General features: G+C 39.5%; 2 protein-coding genes and 1 long non-coding RNA gene across 6 annotated transcripts in view; 1 reads left to right on the forward strand and 2 right to left on the reverse strand.

Moving 5' to 3' along the window:
• Positions 1-1,061: 1,061 nt before the first annotated feature.
• Positions 1,062-5,437, reverse strand: LOC103142974 (uncharacterized). Its single transcript, XM_007559317.2, has 6 exons — positions 5,278-5,437; positions 1,978-2,120; positions 1,814-1,878; positions 1,588-1,722; positions 1,364-1,462; positions 1,062-1,282 (listed from the first exon to the last, which is right to left on the reverse strand). Exons 1-6 carry the CDS (start codon positions 5,380-5,382, stop codon positions 1,218-1,220), a joined length of 612 nt encoding a protein of 203 aa, XP_007559379.1. The 5' UTR covers positions 5,383-5,437; the 3' UTR covers positions 1,062-1,217.
• A 965-nt stretch (positions 5,438-6,402) lies between these two features.
• The window catches only part of ssbp2a (single stranded DNA binding protein 2a), a 56,977-nt gene continuing 45,408 nt past the window's right edge, over positions 6,403-17,971 (reverse strand). Inside the window, exons 5-17 of one of the 4 annotated variants that reach the window (XM_016674858.1) lie at positions 14,169-14,258; positions 12,699-12,758; positions 11,768-11,834; positions 10,959-11,029; positions 10,815-10,882; positions 10,123-10,171; positions 10,006-10,041; positions 9,860-9,914; positions 9,711-9,781; positions 9,518-9,596; positions 9,382-9,410; positions 9,202-9,300; positions 6,403-8,287 (exon numbers count right to left, since the gene is read on the reverse strand). In XM_016674858.1, coding sequence (XP_016530344.1) covers positions 8,258-8,287; positions 9,202-9,300; positions 9,382-9,410; positions 9,518-9,596; positions 9,711-9,781; positions 9,860-9,914; positions 10,006-10,041; positions 10,123-10,171; positions 10,815-10,882; positions 10,959-11,029; positions 11,768-11,834; positions 12,699-12,758; positions 14,169-14,258 — 804 coding nt within the window. In that variant the 3' untranslated portion in view covers positions 6,403-8,257. Of the gene's footprint in view, positions 8,291-9,201; positions 9,301-9,381; positions 9,411-9,517; positions 9,597-9,710; positions 9,782-9,859; positions 9,915-10,005; positions 10,042-10,122; positions 10,172-10,814; positions 10,883-10,958; positions 11,030-11,767; positions 11,835-12,698; positions 12,759-14,168; positions 14,259-17,971 lie in introns of all 4 variants that reach the window. The other 3 variants (XM_016674857.1, XM_007559318.2, XM_007559319.2) reach the window with 3 other exon arrangements.
• On the forward strand, positions 14,266-16,616 carry LOC107836995 (uncharacterized). The gene is made up of 2 exons (XR_001662969.1): positions 14,266-15,930; positions 16,043-16,616. It is a non-coding gene; the product is annotated as an uncharacterized LOC107836995 (long non-coding RNA).

Raw genomic sequence — 17,971 nt, forward strand, 5'->3', positions numbered from 1 at the left:
GTTATCTTAGAATATTATATTTCTGCTGTTTTCTGCATCTCAGGACTTTTGTTCGTGCCAACAATGAGAATCTGCTTTGAAATTTAAACTCTAACCTTACTACAAAGCTCTATTTGTGAGCATTATATCTTGTAAAGCACAAACTGCTGCTTTGACAGTTCTTTCTTACTTTATTTTTTTTTTTTGTAGTGCACAACTCTGTCTTGCTGACTAAACTTGTATGAATAAATTGTCCAACAAGTTGCAGTTCTGTCATCAAAAGGAGATTATTTGTGCACATCTTGGCATATCTGGCTAAGTGGAGTGTGAAAGGAAGGCAAAAGCTGGAAGGATAAAGATACTGAAAAACATTTTTACGAAAAGCCCCACGGTGAATGGGAAGTCAGTGGAGAGATTACATGTTGTTTTTTTTCTCTTTTATCTCTTTTCTCACAACAGAAGATGCAGGTCTTTAAATCTGCTTATTGAACTTAAAAGACTTGTTGTGAAACCCCTCGCTCACAGAAAAGACAAAACTTGAAGTAAGGCTTTTGTCACAAAGTATCATACAATGCCACTTCCTTTCATGCTTAGTCAGACAGAACCGTAGAGTTTGAAGCGTAGTTTGTTACAAACAGGCTCACGCTTCTCATGTCAAAAAATCCATTCTCTTTCTCACTCGAATCTAACACTTTTAGCCAATTTAAAACTGTAAATGCAAAACCTAAGTTATTTCCAGCCGATACTTGTGCATAGGTTTGCGCAATCAGCAGATGGATGGATGGATGGATGGATGGATGGATGGATGGATGGATGGATACTGTCCAGAAACATAAATCTCTCCTCACTAAATTTCTTTGTCCATACCAGATCTACGGAATTGTCCAATCAAATTTAAGACATTTCCAGATTGCGCAGAAGCTCTACTGACAAAATAATCTTCCCCATAGGAGAGATAAGCTACCTATAAGGCACCACTCACAGCTTCTTTACCACGAAAGAAAATATATCAGCATAATAATTTCTGCTTTACATGCATCGCCAAGGTTTATCTTGAAGTACAGTAAACAGACAGCAGCGAATGGTTTGCAGCAGACTACATAGTTTATTTCCAAACAATTAAAACAAGTTATGCTTCAGAGAGTCAGCTAGGAAATCACATGTGAATAGTGACTAGATCCAGAGAGTTCAGGAACAGCAGGCGCGAGGGCGGAAAGCAGACGGTTACTTGTGTTCTTCTATTGTTCTTCCGTGTTTCCCTCTGTGGGTGCAGTAGTAGGTTCCCTTTCCTCAAGACAAAGGTCTGAAACACAAAGGAAGGCAAGTTGTGTTAAGTGCTACATACCGCAGACAGCCAAGTGCAGACAGAAAGACCGAATCTTACCAGTGGTCTCCAGAAAATAGAAATCAGGTAAGAGGTTCAGACACTTGGCCTGTTTCTTGAAAACCTCGAGGTCGGAGCCGTCCAGTTTCCCCGTCTTTGCTGATATTTGTGAAAGGAGAAGTTGAACATTAATACAATTTAAAAATAACTACTGAATCTGTTGGGGGTTTTGTTGTTGTTTTTTCTTGGATTTTAATTGTTGAACAAATAAATCTGGAACTAACTGAAGATGTAGAGGTTTTTGCTTTTTCTCGTCTCCCCGTTCACCTCAGCCACCGCGTCGTCCACCCACAGGACGCAGTCGGCGCACGTCTCCAAAAAGCGCCCGATATGCTCGTATGTGGTGGAGTTATAGTAAACTGGACCAGATGAAACAGAACAATTAACATGTTGAGTTCTTTTGCTACGAGAGTTGGTGGTGCAACGCATTAAAGCAGGGATGTTACTTACAGATCACCTTGGTCGCGTTTCCCGAAGTGCTGGAGTTAAGGGCCCCACAAACACATTTTCCTTCACTGCCAAAGGGAATTAAGATAACTCACACTTTAAAATGTTACCCCGGTAAAGCATTGTTATTAAAATGACGTGATAGTAATTTCCAAGTGAACATATACATTTTGTCCATGTAGTGCAAACTGAATTCGTCGCTGTCAGGTATGGTGGCGAGTTTAACCCAGGAGCTGTTCACAATCTTTTTTGCATTCAGGTTCTGTTCGCTGTCTGATGCTCCAGCATGTAAAACCCATTTTCCATAAATCTGTTCAGATGAAGGAACAAGTTGTTGAAGTTACTTTTCAGGAAGACACACAAGAAACCCCCCACCCCAATGGTAAAAAAAAAAAAATCATCTCGTTGTTGATATAATGATTTGTTGAATCTGAGCTGCAGCTGCTGCCCTGCTTACCTTGCTCCGGTCCTCCAGAGGTTTAATCAGTTCATCACAGCCTGGATCAGACGCAGCAGTCAGAGAGGAGAGAGCCAGCAGAGCGAAGCAAAACTGAACAAACATGGTGGGAAGCTGAATGGAAGTCAAGTGGATGCGGTTGCAAGGACAGGACAACTGAGCTCTTTTGGGAGGGCCTGGATTAAGACTAGGAGACAATAATCACGTAACAGAGAGAGAGGGAGAGGTTTGATGTGGGCGGGCTGTACAGAAATGGGACAATGTGATATAATCATTTAAAGTTTACGCCAGAGACCAGAGCTAATGCCAGGTGCTTCTGGAGCCTTAGTCCATGTTGCATTCTTCTCATTTGTTCTTGAAAAACGTCACATAGTAAAATGTTGAATTTTGTCTTTCTGCAAAAGGAACAACATTTTTATACCAATCTCAGAAATGTATAGATCCACTACCCGTTTGAAAGCTGCATTTTATGAGATTTCATGTGGTTAAACGTTGCATAAACACATTACCAATAAGTCAGCGATGTTTTAACCCGAGCACCAATTCCACGACTTTATTGAACTGTGCATTCAGTCAGTCTGAGTCGCTTTAACTCAAACTGGCTGCGCTGAAACAAAGAAGACGCTCTGGTATTTTCTACTGACAGTTTCCGCAGTTATGGATCCAAACAACAAATCCTTAATCTGAGCTTCTGCAACCGCTTTAATATTTCCAAATTGACACCGATATCTAGACATGTCACCTGTTGTTCTCATATTTCTTTTTAAGAAACCCATTTAAAATTCACACATTTGTAGTTGGTGTAAAGGAGGCTAAATAACACTAGTGATAATAAAATAAAACAATACTACGCCTCTAATATGGGCTTTAATTACATCCTACCTTTGTTGAGCTGTGGAAACAGAAGCATCTTTTGGCCTGAAAGTCATATTAAAGTTTCTAATGCGACGAATTAAGTCTGGGATAAATGATCATGAGTGACATTTCAGCTTACATAACATTTAAATGAATACTGATTAAGTCATTAAGATGAACTGAATGCACTCACTGCAGATCAGACCCTCAATTCAGAGGATCTTAAAGAAAAAGATGTAACCAATGCATTGCTTACATGTAAACAACACAAAGTTGTGAATAACGTGCTATGTCATGGAGAGCTTCACATAATTTGGCCCTTTCAGGGTTTTCCATTCAAAGCTAATCATGTTCATTTGCAATGTTTCCATTTTTATAACCTTTTTTTTTTCTTTCATAAATACTTGGAAGGTGAAAATAAATTCAACATGTACACTGAAAGAAGGCAGAAACGAATTACTAGGACGCAGGTTGTTTTCAGGAAAAAATGAGATAAACTTTTAATCACATTAAAGACCATGCTTTAAAGTAAAATTAATTATGCAGGGTGAAAGAATCGCCTGACTTATTCCAAGAGACGAAAATCATATGCTTGAAATATCCTCTAGATGTTTCTAACAGTAAAGCCAAAACAATATTGTCATTCTAGACATTTGCAGCATAAGGAAATCAACAGAACACATCGAGAACGTAATATTGGATTTGCACCTGACAAGAGATTTCTGCATAACTAGAAGCAATTATGCATCAGGAGTCTAACTATGAACGTGGATCTGAGCAGATTTAATTCAGGCTTCAGAAACAGCAACAGTGAAGGGAATGAAGGTGATAACTTTATTGTTCTTCAGCGTTTGCGTTTGCTGAGGCAGCAGTGGGCTCACTTTCTTCAGGACACAGATCTGAAACAGAAAGGAAATCAGGACTCATTACATACTAGAAAACACAGACGGTTTTGGTACAAAGAGACAAAGAAGCAATTTTACTTGTAGTTCCTGGAAAATAGAAATCTGGAAGGAGGTTGAGACACTTGGCCTGTTTCTTCAAAGTCTCTAGATCGGACGGATCCAGTTTTCCTGTCTTTGCTGAAGGTTACGAAAGGAGAAAATGGACATCATTTCAATATCTAGAACAAAAAAAAAGTGGCCTTTTCTTTTTTTTAATAAATCATTTCAAGCAGTAAAATAATAGTAAAGCGGGAAACTCACTGAAGAAGTAGAGGTTCCTGCTTTTTCTAACGGCCCCGTTAATCTCCGTCGAAGCCTCGTCTGACCAGAGGACACATTCGGCGCACGTCTCCAGATAGTTCCCAACATGCACAAAAGCAGTGGAGTTAAAGTGGACTGTAAAAGACAGAGCAGACGGTCAAACTTTCTTCATGGCAGCTCTAGTACTTGCTGGTTGTGACCTGAAGAGCGCTACTGTCTACTTACAGACCACCTTGGTGGAGTTTCCTGAAGTGCTGGAGTTAGCACTACCATAAACACAGTTTCCGTCACTGTTAAGTAGAAATAGGATAAACATTAAAGATGTAAGATGATACTCTTTGGGTGAGTTTACCGAACCAGGTTTATTATTTCAAAGTTAAGTCACTGTTTAATCAACTAATTATAATAATTGTAGTAATTTTCAAAGGACCACAGCTTACATTTTGTCCACGTAGTGCATAATGAATTCGTCACTATCGGGTATGGGTGAGACTTTAGACCAGGAGCTGCTGGTGATTTTGTACGAATTCAGCTCTTCTTCATTGTCAGACGTTGCAGCATAGAAAATCCATTTTCCATAAACCTGCATGTAAATAGGGAAAAGTGATTTTTCAGGAAAGCTTCCACATAAAAAAAAAAAATAATCTAGTTTAAAAATGCAGTACAACCATAATTTTCTTTTCAAACCAGATTATTTTAACAAGAAATGCGTCAGTCTGTGAGTTCAGAAAATTCTGAAATTTCTTCTGTTTACTCAGATTATCTTTGAATATTTCAACACTTCACCCCGATCAGTTGTTTGTTGTGTGTGAATGCATGGAACCACAGACCCACTGAACTGAAATAAATCGATGTCGTTGGACAGAACAGGAACTGAACGATCAATGGGGCCTGTTGGACAAAATGCAGCTAAATTCTGCTTCACACGGTCAGTGCAAAGCACCGCTTACCTTGCTCCGGTCCTCCAGAGGCTTTATCAGTTCATCGCAGCCTGGATCGGATGCGGCGGTCAGAGAGGAGAGAGCCAGCAGAGCGAAGCAAAACTGAACAAACATGGTGGGAAGCTGAAAGTGGACGGCGCTGGACGGACAGGACAACTGAGCTCTTTCAAGAGGGTTTGAACAAAGACTGGGAGACAATATCTTATGTAACAGAGAGAGAAATGGGAGTTGGCAGTGGGAGGAGGTCTTTGTGTTACATAATCACATCAGTGACTCAGATGCCCATTTATTTAGGTCGTTTTTTTTTTCTTTCTTTTAGCTGACATTTGTGTGCAGAGGATAATGTTTAATATCTGCTCACAATTTGCAGGGCAGTCACGAGGAGTTCTTTGCAACTGGCCTGTTGGATGGACATTCATGGGACTTTCCTTTGTAGTCTGCAAAATTTGTGGAGACCATAATCAAAATAGACCACGCTGGTTTTAAAACTGAGTTTTACTTTGTTTGATTCAGCTGAGGGTTTTAAAAGTTCTATAATAGGAGCCAGAAAGCTTTTTTCTTTTTCTCAAATTGTTTTCTTTTCTGCTCAGTTTGTATCTCATTAAACCATCTGTACACTGTGCTGTGAAATCTGTATTTGTTTGCACATTTCATTAGTGTTTAAACCCATAAAATTAAGTTATGTTTTACAAATCAAGATCTGTTTCGGGGGTCATTTAGAAACAAGGTTTGTAACCAAAATTAATCGTCACCATCAACCTGTATTTTAAAAGTGGTAGCATCATCAGTTTACCTGACCAGGTTTATTATTTCAAAGTTAGGTTTCACTGATATTCTACTGCATGTCAGCTTACTGCTGTGTCAAACATCACTGCTCTCAGGGGCCAAGCAGCAAATCTGTGACGACACAAATTATCCTTTAAGGTGTTTTCAGGTTTTAGCAACCATAAGACATGATGATGATGATGTAAAGCACCTTGAACTGCCTTGATGCTGGAATGTGCTACACAAATAAACTTGATTGATTGGCTGCTTGATGACACAATTTGGAAGGAACATAATTTCTGCTAACAAACTGCAAACATTCACTTACAGCCACATCAATGCACTGATTAAAAAAACGACACAAATGACTAAGGGAAGAGAAGCTTTATACCAGCAAATTCGAAACCCATGAAACTTCTCCGCTTATTTACAAAAACATAATACAAGAATAAAAAAGAGAAAAATGAACACATCACAAATGAAGTCCCATGTAGCGTCACAAAACAGAAATGCAATTTAATTTACAAACTTATCTTCTTGTACTCCCACTTTATGGCTTCAGTCTAACACACGCACGCATACACACACACACACGCAAAAAAAAAAAAAGATTAAAATGTCTCTTTTCAGCTGTGATGGTGGCTTATCAGTCCATTCCTCCCACTTCAGTGATTCTCTGCAGAGTAACATTCAAATAATAATTACATCAAATACACATACAAGAGAGAGGAGCTACATTTGTGACCTGTACATGTTGAAGCATGGAAAGGAGCATGTTCACACAAATATTGACCTTTGTACATAGTGGGAATCATGGGCACTGGAAAGTATTTATTTATTTTTTTAAATGAGTCAAAACAAGCTTTTAGCTTTCTGTACCAAATCACATTTTAAAATCATATTAAAATCACAGTTTAACCGGATGACAATTATTCAGGAGTAGTCAGTGCGTTCTGAGATCGACATTTGCCATTCATCCGTGTCTTAGCTGAATACAGAGAATTAGACCCACTGTGCATTCTGTGGTTCCAGGATGTAGATGCAGGAATACTGTGAAGCAAAATATTCAAAGCAGGAGAGGTCAGAGAATCCACAAAAATATATGTATATATATATGCAAGGTCTAGTTGCTTTCACTGAAGAAAAGACAGTATAGGTTTTTACCAACTCTTGTTCAAATGTTGTATTGCAGGTGAACAGAGCCCACAGCCCGACACTTTGAGGATTCAGCTCATGAGTTACATCACAACAATGATTTTCAGTTAAATACAGAAAGAGGCCAAATCCCCTCGCTTGGAAAGCAAGTGACAACTTTCTGACTGCACAGTAGTATTGCCTCAAAACTATGATCAATTATCTTTGCTGCTCTTCCAAATTACTATTTTTTCCTTTACAAATGAATTAATCAAAGCATAACATGATCCATTACATAGAGGTCAAGTGGATATATATAAAAAAAGGGAATAGAAAGTAAAGGTGGCAGTCTTTCGTTTCCATAGTGACTGATAGTTGTCGTTAGAAAATTATATTCAGAGAGTGTGTTGAAATGAAAATTTGGATCATTGCTGATTGTAATCTTCTCTCATTTGACCTGTTTCGGTGAGACGAACCGAAGGATGCGTGCCATATTTGTGGTCGAGTTCAGAAAATATCCAAACGCATTTCTTCAAAGCACAAATAAATAGACACAAAAAGACTGAAATAAGGCTAAGAGGCTTGTGACTGCAGTGGGTTTGCATTTATGCTGTAATACAAAACAGAATTTATCATAGAAAAAAAAAAAAAGCTGAAAAAATGTTTAACAGTTAGATAAATTAAAATGGAAACAACATTCTGGATACTGTGGTTTGTTTTCAATGATCTTCAGTAGAATGTATTCTATCAGTCACTTGTTGGATGTGCATATGCTGCTCCAGACACATCGGATGTAAATATACAAAGAGTTCTCCCTCTTGCTCCATTCAGTTGGTTTCCTTTGTACAGCCTCGTAGTTGTAAGAGGAAAAACTGATGAATGCAGAGTCACCACTTTGAAGAAACGGAAAAGAAGAGACACGGGCAGAAACCACACAGGGTTTGGGGTAACGGGGCGCCTGGAGGTCGGGAGGTGGGAGAACGATGAGTCACTGGCCTAAGGATGTCAAATCGTGTCTCTCTGCTTCATCATCTGGATTTCCCCAAAGACAGGTTTGTGAGCGACTGAGAAAAACCTGCTTTCTGAGTCTTCACACGCTCATCGTCATGTTCGGAGAATACTGCTGAAAGGAGACGAGGACAGAGAACAGAAGTGTGATTGTTGCATTTATGGGTAACAAGAAGCCCGTCAGGATTTGCAGCTGCCTTGCAAAAAAGTATTCATAACCATTTTCACATTGTAGCATTTTACAATTGCAAACTTGTGGTATGTATGAATTGTACCTGACTGGTCAATGCAAAGTAGCACGTAATAAAAGAATACTTGGTTTTATTAAAACCAAAAAAGAAAGAAAAGAAATACCAGAGCCCTTTTCTGGTAATCAAAAAAGAAATCAGGTGTAAACAAATATACATAACTATATAGAACCTACCTCATTAAGTAAATATTAATATACATGCACCTTTGAAGGCCTCATAGGTTTAATGGAGAACGTTGGAGACTAAGGAAGGGCAAGAATGTGACCTTTCATAATGTAAAGGCCACGCACACACCAAAATTAAACCATTTATTTCTTCCACTTTAGAATTACGCACAGCCTTGTGTTGGTTTATCATGTAGAAATAAATAAAACTCAAACTTTTCAAGTAGCATCAGAAAATGTGAGGCGTTCAGGAGGCTTGAACTGTTTCTCTTCCAGAGCAAACTTTCTCTATGGCAACCTAAAAGCTAAAGTCAGGAGCTGCTGAGCTTGGCAAAAATAGAAGGTTTGTTTCTATCGATACTGATGTCAGCAAATCAAAGTGCCACATCGTGTTTGTGATTCAAAGTTACTTTGTGGATCATTGCCATCGCCGTGAGACTGCTAGGCAGCCAGCAATAGATCGTACAAAAATTCACTGTTTGTAGCCGAAGAGGAGCAAGTAAAAACAACATCTGTGAAAACTGATGGAGTTTTTTCTGGGAAAAGAAAAAAGTTACTCCCAACTTTTCTGAAACATACGAAGAAAACCTCCTGAACAATAAATAACTTACACTTTCATTCTGAAATGGATTAAGGAAGTTTCCCCCCATCTCTCCGTCCTCTCTGGGCGTCCCTGGTTGGTTGCTCATACTTAGGTTACCAGGAGAGTTCTGGGAGGAGTAAAACATGTTGAAAGAAAACGGCAATTTCACGAGCTAGAAGAAGGAAACACCTCGATGTGCTTTACTAACCTTGGAGAGACTGTCCATGTCGCTGGACCCTGAAACACAGAGCAGTCTATCATAACCCGGCATGGATTTTATGTGACGCGTCAGGAACAAACACGATCACAAAAGTGCAAAATATACAAACTGCTCGTCCTTTTACCTAAAGATCCATTCATGTGATGCGGCTCCATCCCTGCCATTCCCCCCAGTGGTCCGTCGCTCCCGCCTCCCATTGGGAACTGAGCCGCATGTATGCAGGAGAGACAGAAGCAACAAAACACACACACATCAAGATCTGACCTCATCCTTTAACAGGTCACATACTGCAGAGCAAAGAGATGAAAAGGTCTCACATTCGGCCGGCTTCCACCAGGAGGGACTGTGTTTATCATGGTGTACATGTTGTCACCAGAGTTGGTTGAATCTAACACAACAAAGAACAAAAATCGTAAAGGGAAAGATCTTCAACATACAGACGTGAAAAGATGGATGCAAGGCTCACCTGCTGGACTCGGCATTATTGGGGTTCCAGGTGCACCCCCTCCTCCTGGAGGTCCCTGGAATTAAAAGTTTGGTTTTTATTGTGCAAATTACCAAGCAGCGGGCCACACAAAGAGTGCAACACAGTCTTATATCTGTCATACGCACCACATAGCTGCCTGGGGATGCAGACGAGTAGGGAGTCTGGGAAAAAAACGGAGAAGAAGAAAATCAAAGTGATGAAGTCAGAACTTTTTTTTAAGGCCTTTTTGTTTGAGGACTTACAGAGTTTGAATTTGGAGGATTTGGCCAGGGTCTCCCACCTCCAGGTCCCCTGCAACACACACACACAAACACACACACATCGGCATTCTGCTTTTATGCAGGCCTTGCTGTTTCTGGTCAGAGTTGGCAACAACAACGTGTTCTGATGCCAGAAGAAAAGGTGGTGGGAACAAGAAGGAGAGAGAGAGAAAAAAAAAAGAAAAGAACTTTGACAAAAGACGATAAAATAGTGGAAAGCCAACTCCTGGGTCCACCGTAAATAACCAGAGAAAAGAGTAAAAGTCTGAGTGTGGGGACAGATTTAGGATATCTGACATTTGTTTTTGCCCTTTAACCGAGAGAATGTGTCATTTAATTTACGGTTTGAAATGCAGACAAACCGTAAACTGTGCTGGAGCAGCACAGTGCTACTTTTATGCCAGCACCCGCAGCTTTGCACATCGTCACATTCCACAACACAAGATACACTTGATTTTATTGGAACTTTATGTGATAGACCAACATAATGCACCATTATGTTGGTCTATAAAGCAGAAGAGAAAACACTGTGTCAACGTTGTGTTCGTCTAGTTTGTACAATTCCAATAAAATACATGAAGTTCACAGTTTAAATGTCATAAATTGAGAACAAGGTTCAGGATGTTGGGATACGTTTTCCACTAGTATTACATAATGATGTGTCCATCACTCACATGCTCATACCAGGCATCCCAGGACCCACCAAAGCATTCAGCGGGGGTCTCATCCCACCTCCGTAGTTCTTAAGAGCAAAGAAAAACAAACACTCAAAAACACATTGCATTGTTTAGATCCTCATTTGATGGTTTTCCCCATACCTGGGGCCCCAGAGGTACCATGCCTCTAGGTGGAGTCATCCTCTGCATCGGTCCTCCCATGCTTGGATGCCCTGAAACATGAACACACAGTCGGTGTTAATTTGAGACTTTGGACTGAAGGTTAACAGGACTATCAGATCAGAAACATTTTCAGCAATCATGTTCCTCTAAACTCAAGGCCACTAAACTGAAGAATCTCTTTGTGAAAACACTAGAACGTCATCATACGTATTTTACATTTGCTGCTTTAAATTTAAGAAAAAAGTGGCTTCCTATGGGTGTTTTTCATCCCAGTAAATTTTAACAAATCTTCCAAGAGATTTGGAAAATTTCATATTTGAAATTCAGCCGATATCTGACAGGCCTGTATAAAACCCGTTTTGCACAGCGAGCTCTATGAGAGCCAATTTTGCTCTCCAGTGATCAAAGACATAATTATGCAACCATGCTGACTCTGATGACAAAAATTGCCTACCAATGCAGAAGTGTCACTTTTCATCATTTTTTTTCAGTCAAGCAAGCTTTTAGCTTTGTCAAACTTTTTAGACTGATTTTTTTTAAATCGTATTTGATCATTTGTTAGAGTTTCAGGTGATTTGGGTTTCGCAATCACACAAGGAACCATAGAGATTATAATTCTCCTGCTGCATTAAAATCAGTTTTGTTTTGGACCAAGTGTTATAAACTTTGGTCTGTAAGCTTTGAGTTTCACTCCCATGTCAACACTTCTCTCAAGCATTGATCTCAAAGAAGATACTGGAACAGAAAAGTGAAGTCATGGCAGCTTTGTGTGTTGTAGTAGTAGGGACCTTGCTGTCTTGTGGGGTCCATCCCGGTAGGTAACATAGGCTGGCTACCTGGAACTCCTCCAAGGCCCTAGAGAGAGAACAACATCCACAAATCAGCCACATCATCAGAAATGCACCAGAGACTTTTTGTTTCAACCATCCAGTTTTTGTGTCAAAACACACACTTTTTTCTTTCCTTCTTGTTTTTTTTTTTTTACCCTGAAAAGTGAGGCTTGCATATTTATACAGCCTGATACCAGAGGTCTTACTAGTTAATAGCAAAGATAATTCATCTGCGTGTAAATTAATCTCAGTTTAGTGTAACTGCTCTATGAACGTCTCAAAGTTCACTAATGTTCTCCAACATTAGTGAACTAACATAATTATGGCGTCCAAGAAACTCTAGCAGCTAATATCTTAACATCTGGCAGCAGAGATGGTATTCCACAGTAACATGTCCTGGATGACACCGCCATTTGTTGGAAATCACTGCTGCTTTTGCTGCTCCTCCTTAAATCGCTGTTAGAAAGCATGGTCGGATCAGAGAGACGTTGGAGTTGGGATATAATCTTTACCCATTATGATGACTGATGTAGTTGTTTGAAATTTCTCCTTCTCTCTTTGGGTCCCACAGTGGCCGTGGTCAAAATCTAGACCCAAACCCACATAGAATCTGTACAGAGCCTTAAGAAGTGACACTTTCCATTCATCCAGACATAGTCTGAGATGTTTTGTAAAGAAAAAAATCAGTTCTAGATGCAACGAGCTGATAGAGACGTACCCAAAAAGACTTGCAGCTGAAATTTCCTTCACTTTTTTTTGTTTTTTTTTTGTCACTACTCTGTATTGGTCCATCATTGCGATGTGTCAAAATGTGAAAAAAAAAAAGTTTAATAGGTATGAAAAGCTTTTGCTATAGGGCTGGAACTGCAGGTGTCAGAGCGCCCCTCACCTGATTGGGTAGTCTGAGGGGCGGCCTGGGTCCTCCAGGGTATCGAGGCGACATGAAGGGCTAAAGAACAGGAGATATATAAAGCATGTGTCTGTCAGGTTTTCAACAAAACAACCATCAGGTTAACCTAAAACAAACAGTTTGAGTTGTGAAGCAAGAGAATGGTTTTCCTAAAAGGAATTTATACAAATCAGGGATGACAGTACAGATACAGAAGACAGCATAGATAATGCATACAGACCAGCTCAGTGAGTTATGTTTTGGCTGCTTTCTTATGGAAAAATGAGAAGCCAACAAATTTATTGGAATAAATTTACCCAAAAAAATCCTAGGCAACAAAGTCAGATGATGTTTTGACAATAATGTCCATGCATTTGTTAACTGTTAAGATTTTGGCAGTTTTTGTTGGTGCCTTCTCATTTTGCAGCTTAGAGTGGGTTTTCACAGAAGTTACACAGACAGCAGCATTGCTGTTGCTGTCAAGTTAACTTCAGTGTGGTCAAAAAGGCCTTCCTGCAGTGTGGGGGGAAGCAATGCTGCAATGTTCCACTAGAGGGCAGTAGTCCTCTTTCTTTGATCAGGATGAATCATTGAAAGCAAGAGTAGAATTAGATTAAATCTGAAATATGTTTGGTAATGCTGTACATTGAAGTACCAAACCAGTCGGTGTAGATATGATAGCCTGTTTTTAAAATAATAAATCTTAAGAAAACCTTTCCTACAATACACAACTCATCTTCTGTCGAGACTCGTTTGATTTTCTAAATGCAGGAGTGGAAAATATCTTGCAACGGCTATTGATCTGGATGTCTGAAGCCGTCATCTGAATTTGACTGATAATGACAGATAATCAATCAGGGAGCGTTGGAGTCATCCAGAGCTGACATGAAGAACTGCTGCAAGTGCTTACTACCTTGACTTTATTTCCACTTTCAGACCATTTTTCTTTTCATCATGTGGGTTATCTTACACATACAGAAACCGAGACTGTAAAAGCCCTTTGTGTTTAGTGCCGCGACAGATTTAGAAAACTACAAATCCCACAAACTGCACCACTGGGAGATGTTTTCTTTCACTTTCTGCACTTTCTGAAATGCCTTGTTTGCTCTTGAGGTATTTCCTCCTTTGTGAGTGTCATTCTGGAAGAAAAGTGCTTAATGCATGTGTAACCTGAAACAAATAATGAGTCGTTGCCTCGTCACTCTACAGGATCAGTGGCGGTTTCTGATATGAGCGACATGGGCAACAGCCCAGGGCGGCATCCTCCTGTGGGGGCCAGCATGAGCAAAGCATTGCCAAATAATGTGTAAAAATTATAATTCTTGCGTTTTGCTTGAAGTAATTTTGGAAGACAGACACAAATAATAAAAAGAAATTGGCTAACAATTTCTTTTCGAGACCTAGGAATCCCAAATGCCATATGTTTACTAAAAAGTAAAACAAAACAGGACTGTGTGTGTGTGTGTGTACCTGAAAAAATCCTGGAGGAACCGGCCCCACTGGCAAGCTCTCTCCTGGGGGAAGGTTCCCTAGAACCGGGCTGGGAGCTGCAGCAGCACTCTGAACAGGTCAAACACACAAAAATAGAGTCTTAATGCACCTTTTTGACCACATACTGATTAAAAACTACAGCACATCACAAAAGTATGCATACCCCTTTTTTAGTTTCCCACGTGTGGTCACAATGAAACTAAAAGTCTCAATGTATTTCACTGGGAGAGCTTTGTGTGATAGAACAACAATAACAGAGGATAATTGTGAAATGAATAGAAGTGGAAATGGCTTTTAAAATTTCTAATTTGAAAAAAAACCTGAGCATTGCAGAGTGCATTCAGAGGTCCTTTACTCTGGCCTCATGGAAGAGAAACAAAAAAAAATTGCTGAATGAGAGCCTTCGGTGAGAGCGCTCGTTCACAGCTCACCACAAGCCACTTAGGGGTAAACAGATGGAAGGAGGAGGTTTGGTAAAACAGAAACTGAAATTTTGGCATGAATGGAAATTTCAGACAGAAAACCAACACTGCACATGACCATGAAAACAATTTAACCACTGTAAAGCATGGTGATGATGGCATCATTCCATGGTAATGTTTTTTTTTTTTTTTTTTAGCATGGAAGAGAAAACCAGTCAGTATTAGTGGGGAAATTAATTTATCTAAATACACTACAATCATGCCATGATCCTAAACATGTAGACATAAACATATAAATTAACCCTAACCCTACAGTGGAATAGCAAATAATATTCAAGTCATAGAATGATCTAGTCAAAGTTTAGCCCCAATTCCAACAGAAAATCTGTGCCAAGTCTTTAAAATGTTGTTCAAGGCTCTTCTCCCCAAAATATTCTTCTCCTAACAATATTTATTCATCTCAAGAGCTAAGATTTCCTCAGTTAATTATTTGAATATCCCAGCTCTGGTATTTTACAAGTATCTCAAAATGAAAGGCACCAAATATCAAGTGAAATTTGCAAAGTGGGTGTCTTCTGTAGCTTTCCTGCTGTCTCTCCCTTAATGGGATGTTTCCTGTTTCTACCGGTGCCCAGCGATGCAGGCCCAGGTTTATTTTTGTACTTTGTAATTTTTTTCCTTGTGTGTGTTGTTGTACTTGTCCCAGACGGGTGGCGCTGGATCATTTCAGCAGAACCTCCCGACTGCTTCCTGTGGTATTGTGCTACTAACCCCGTGCTACCACCGAGTCCTGGCCTCTCGCCCATCCTATTTAGGAGTCCAGGGCAGGAAACATCCAGACGTCTAGGCAGAGTTGTAGGCAAAACTCCCAACTGTGTCTAGATGACGACGTATGGAGTCTGTGTACACATGTCCTTTGTATCTGCTGCGAGTTCTGTGTTTCTGATCTTCTGTCTCACTGTGATGGATGGATAAAAAAAAAGAACTCTGGTGAAATTCAGCTACAGTCTCTGAAGTTTCCGCCAGCTGACTTTTTAGGTCAGACAGGAACAAGGTTTAATCAGAGCCGAGATAAAAGCAGACTGACGACACTCCTGTATCCTGCGCTGCTCCACCCCGCCACCCTCGCTGCTCCCCCTGCCTCCTTCACATCTCTCTGTCATTAATGTCGGGCAGCAGGGAGCGGGATCCGCAGCAGCTTTTGGATTTCGTGTTCTGCTGCAAACATAGCCTGGGTTTGTCCCAGCGGACGAGTGTGCAGATGGACACAGATGGCTACTGTGTACCTCCATCGGTTCAGCGATGACTGGCTGGATTTGGTTTGTTTTTGAGCTTGTGTGTGTCTGTGTTCTGGTCTAGTGTTTAACATCATGCACATCGTGCTTTTTGTAAGTCACCCTCTTCTTGTTCTCACACTCTATTCCCATGCAGAGTGGATTACCCAGCATGCCTTGGCTCCCCAGCAGCCTGGAGGTCTGCTGAGTTTGCCTTCACGCTCAGAGGAAGAGGCAGGGAAAGGAGGACAAAAAGGGAGATTATGAGTGTATGCGTGCATGTGGAACAAAATGTGTACGGGACCAGAAATAACTGAAGGAGGAAAAAAAAAAAAAAACATCTACCTGAACTGCTGACAAAGCAGCATTTTCTGAATACAGCAACTAGCAAAATTTAAATAGCTGCAACAACAAGAAGACGGGCATGTTGGCTCCCGCAGCGAAACATTCGATCGTCTAAAGCAAAGAAGTAATCAGAAATTCAAGCAGAAATAAATTAAAGGTTTGTTCTGATGGCACGGATAAATTGTGGGAGTCCACTGGTTTCCATGGAAACGAACATGCACAACTCGTAGGATGGAACTTTGAGATCTCATTGGTAAAATCGCTGCCAGTCACATAAATTGGAAACTGATGTGTGAGAAGGTAAAAATGATCTTCCATAATCAGTAATTTTGTGTAGTGAGTCAAAGATAAGTGAGGATATAGGACTCTGGATGAACTAAGTGTTGTTAAAAGAAGAAGATCCGTTTCTCTGCATACTAAGAATATGCAAAAAAAATAAATAAAATAAAATAAAAAAATAAATAAATAAAAGGAGGGGCTAATTGGTGTCCTATTGGTCAAAGTATGACAGTTTGGATAGCAGTAACGGTGCCACAAGTGATTTTATTAAAAACAAATACTGAGTTAAATGAGATGTATTTTTTTTATATAAATTCTTACTGCAAGATTCTCCAACAGCAGCAGATTATAAATTTATTTTATGGTCACTACCAGATGTGCCAATAAATGTTCGAGCACTGCAGGCTAATTTGCGTCCTCACTGATGTAATGGAAAATATTAGTAACATACTTATTCTCTTAGAGCACAATCATTTGACTTACTCCAGCATGTAATGAGAGTTTTGAACAAAAGTGGCTTAGTATTGACCTAGTAAGGCTTCTAAAGCCCACTCATTTGTTCATATAGTGTAAAAATAACTAAAAATAAAAAAAATAAAAATGACTTCAAACCTCAGATGTACCAAATGTTAAATGATCACAACATAAAACCATGTTGTAAGTAATTCTGAAAAGTTCTTGCAGTGAGCAAACAGTCCACCAACTTGTACTGATATGGAAATTCTCTCAAGTGTTGCATAATCACATAATGGCAATTCACACGTTTTTGATAACAATATAGTAATAAAATGCAGCAGAAACAATTAACCTGATAGGAAGTCAGTTCACTGAGTGAAACGGATAGATTGATTACATAAAGTGTGATGTTTTGATGTTTTTATTTCTGTTAATTATGATGATCTTCACTTTCAGTGACTGTAAACGCAGCATATTAGATTAGGAAATTCCATCGGACCAATAAAAACACCTATTTAATACAGAAATGTGTTAATAAAAATCATTTTTAATACCTGCTTGAATAATGTTATTTTCAAAAGGTGTTTTAAATCTTACAACCGAGTCTCATTAGAACATATACTCTAAATGTATTGAATATAACTGTATCTGCATCTCCCAAAGGCTGAATGCTGCAGAAACTGATCTATGCTCACATTAAAAAAACAATCCAGATGTAACATTTGCGAACAAGTCAGACAATATTTTCTTACGTTAGTTTTGTGTTTTGCTAATTATCTTTGCAAACCTTGCCAGTTTTTTTCCACTGTAGAAAGGCAGTGTTGAGTGTGACTTGGCTGTGATTGCTGCTGTGTAAACAAGGTGCAGACATTGTTCAGCACCAGGAGGAGAGGGGAAGACATTCACTACTACAGATGCAAAAGAAAAGAAAGTTTTCTATCCTTTAGCAGTGTAATTTACCTATAGAAGCAGGTAAAACATAACGAGAACATATAGAAAATTATTG

Source organism: Poecilia formosa, unplaced genomic scaffold (assembly GCF_000485575.1).
Source record: "Poecilia formosa unplaced genomic scaffold, Poecilia_formosa-5.1.2 Scaffold103, whole genome shotgun sequence".
In the NCBI taxonomy this organism is placed as follows: Eukaryota; Metazoa; Chordata; class Actinopteri; order Cyprinodontiformes; family Poeciliidae; genus Poecilia; species Poecilia formosa.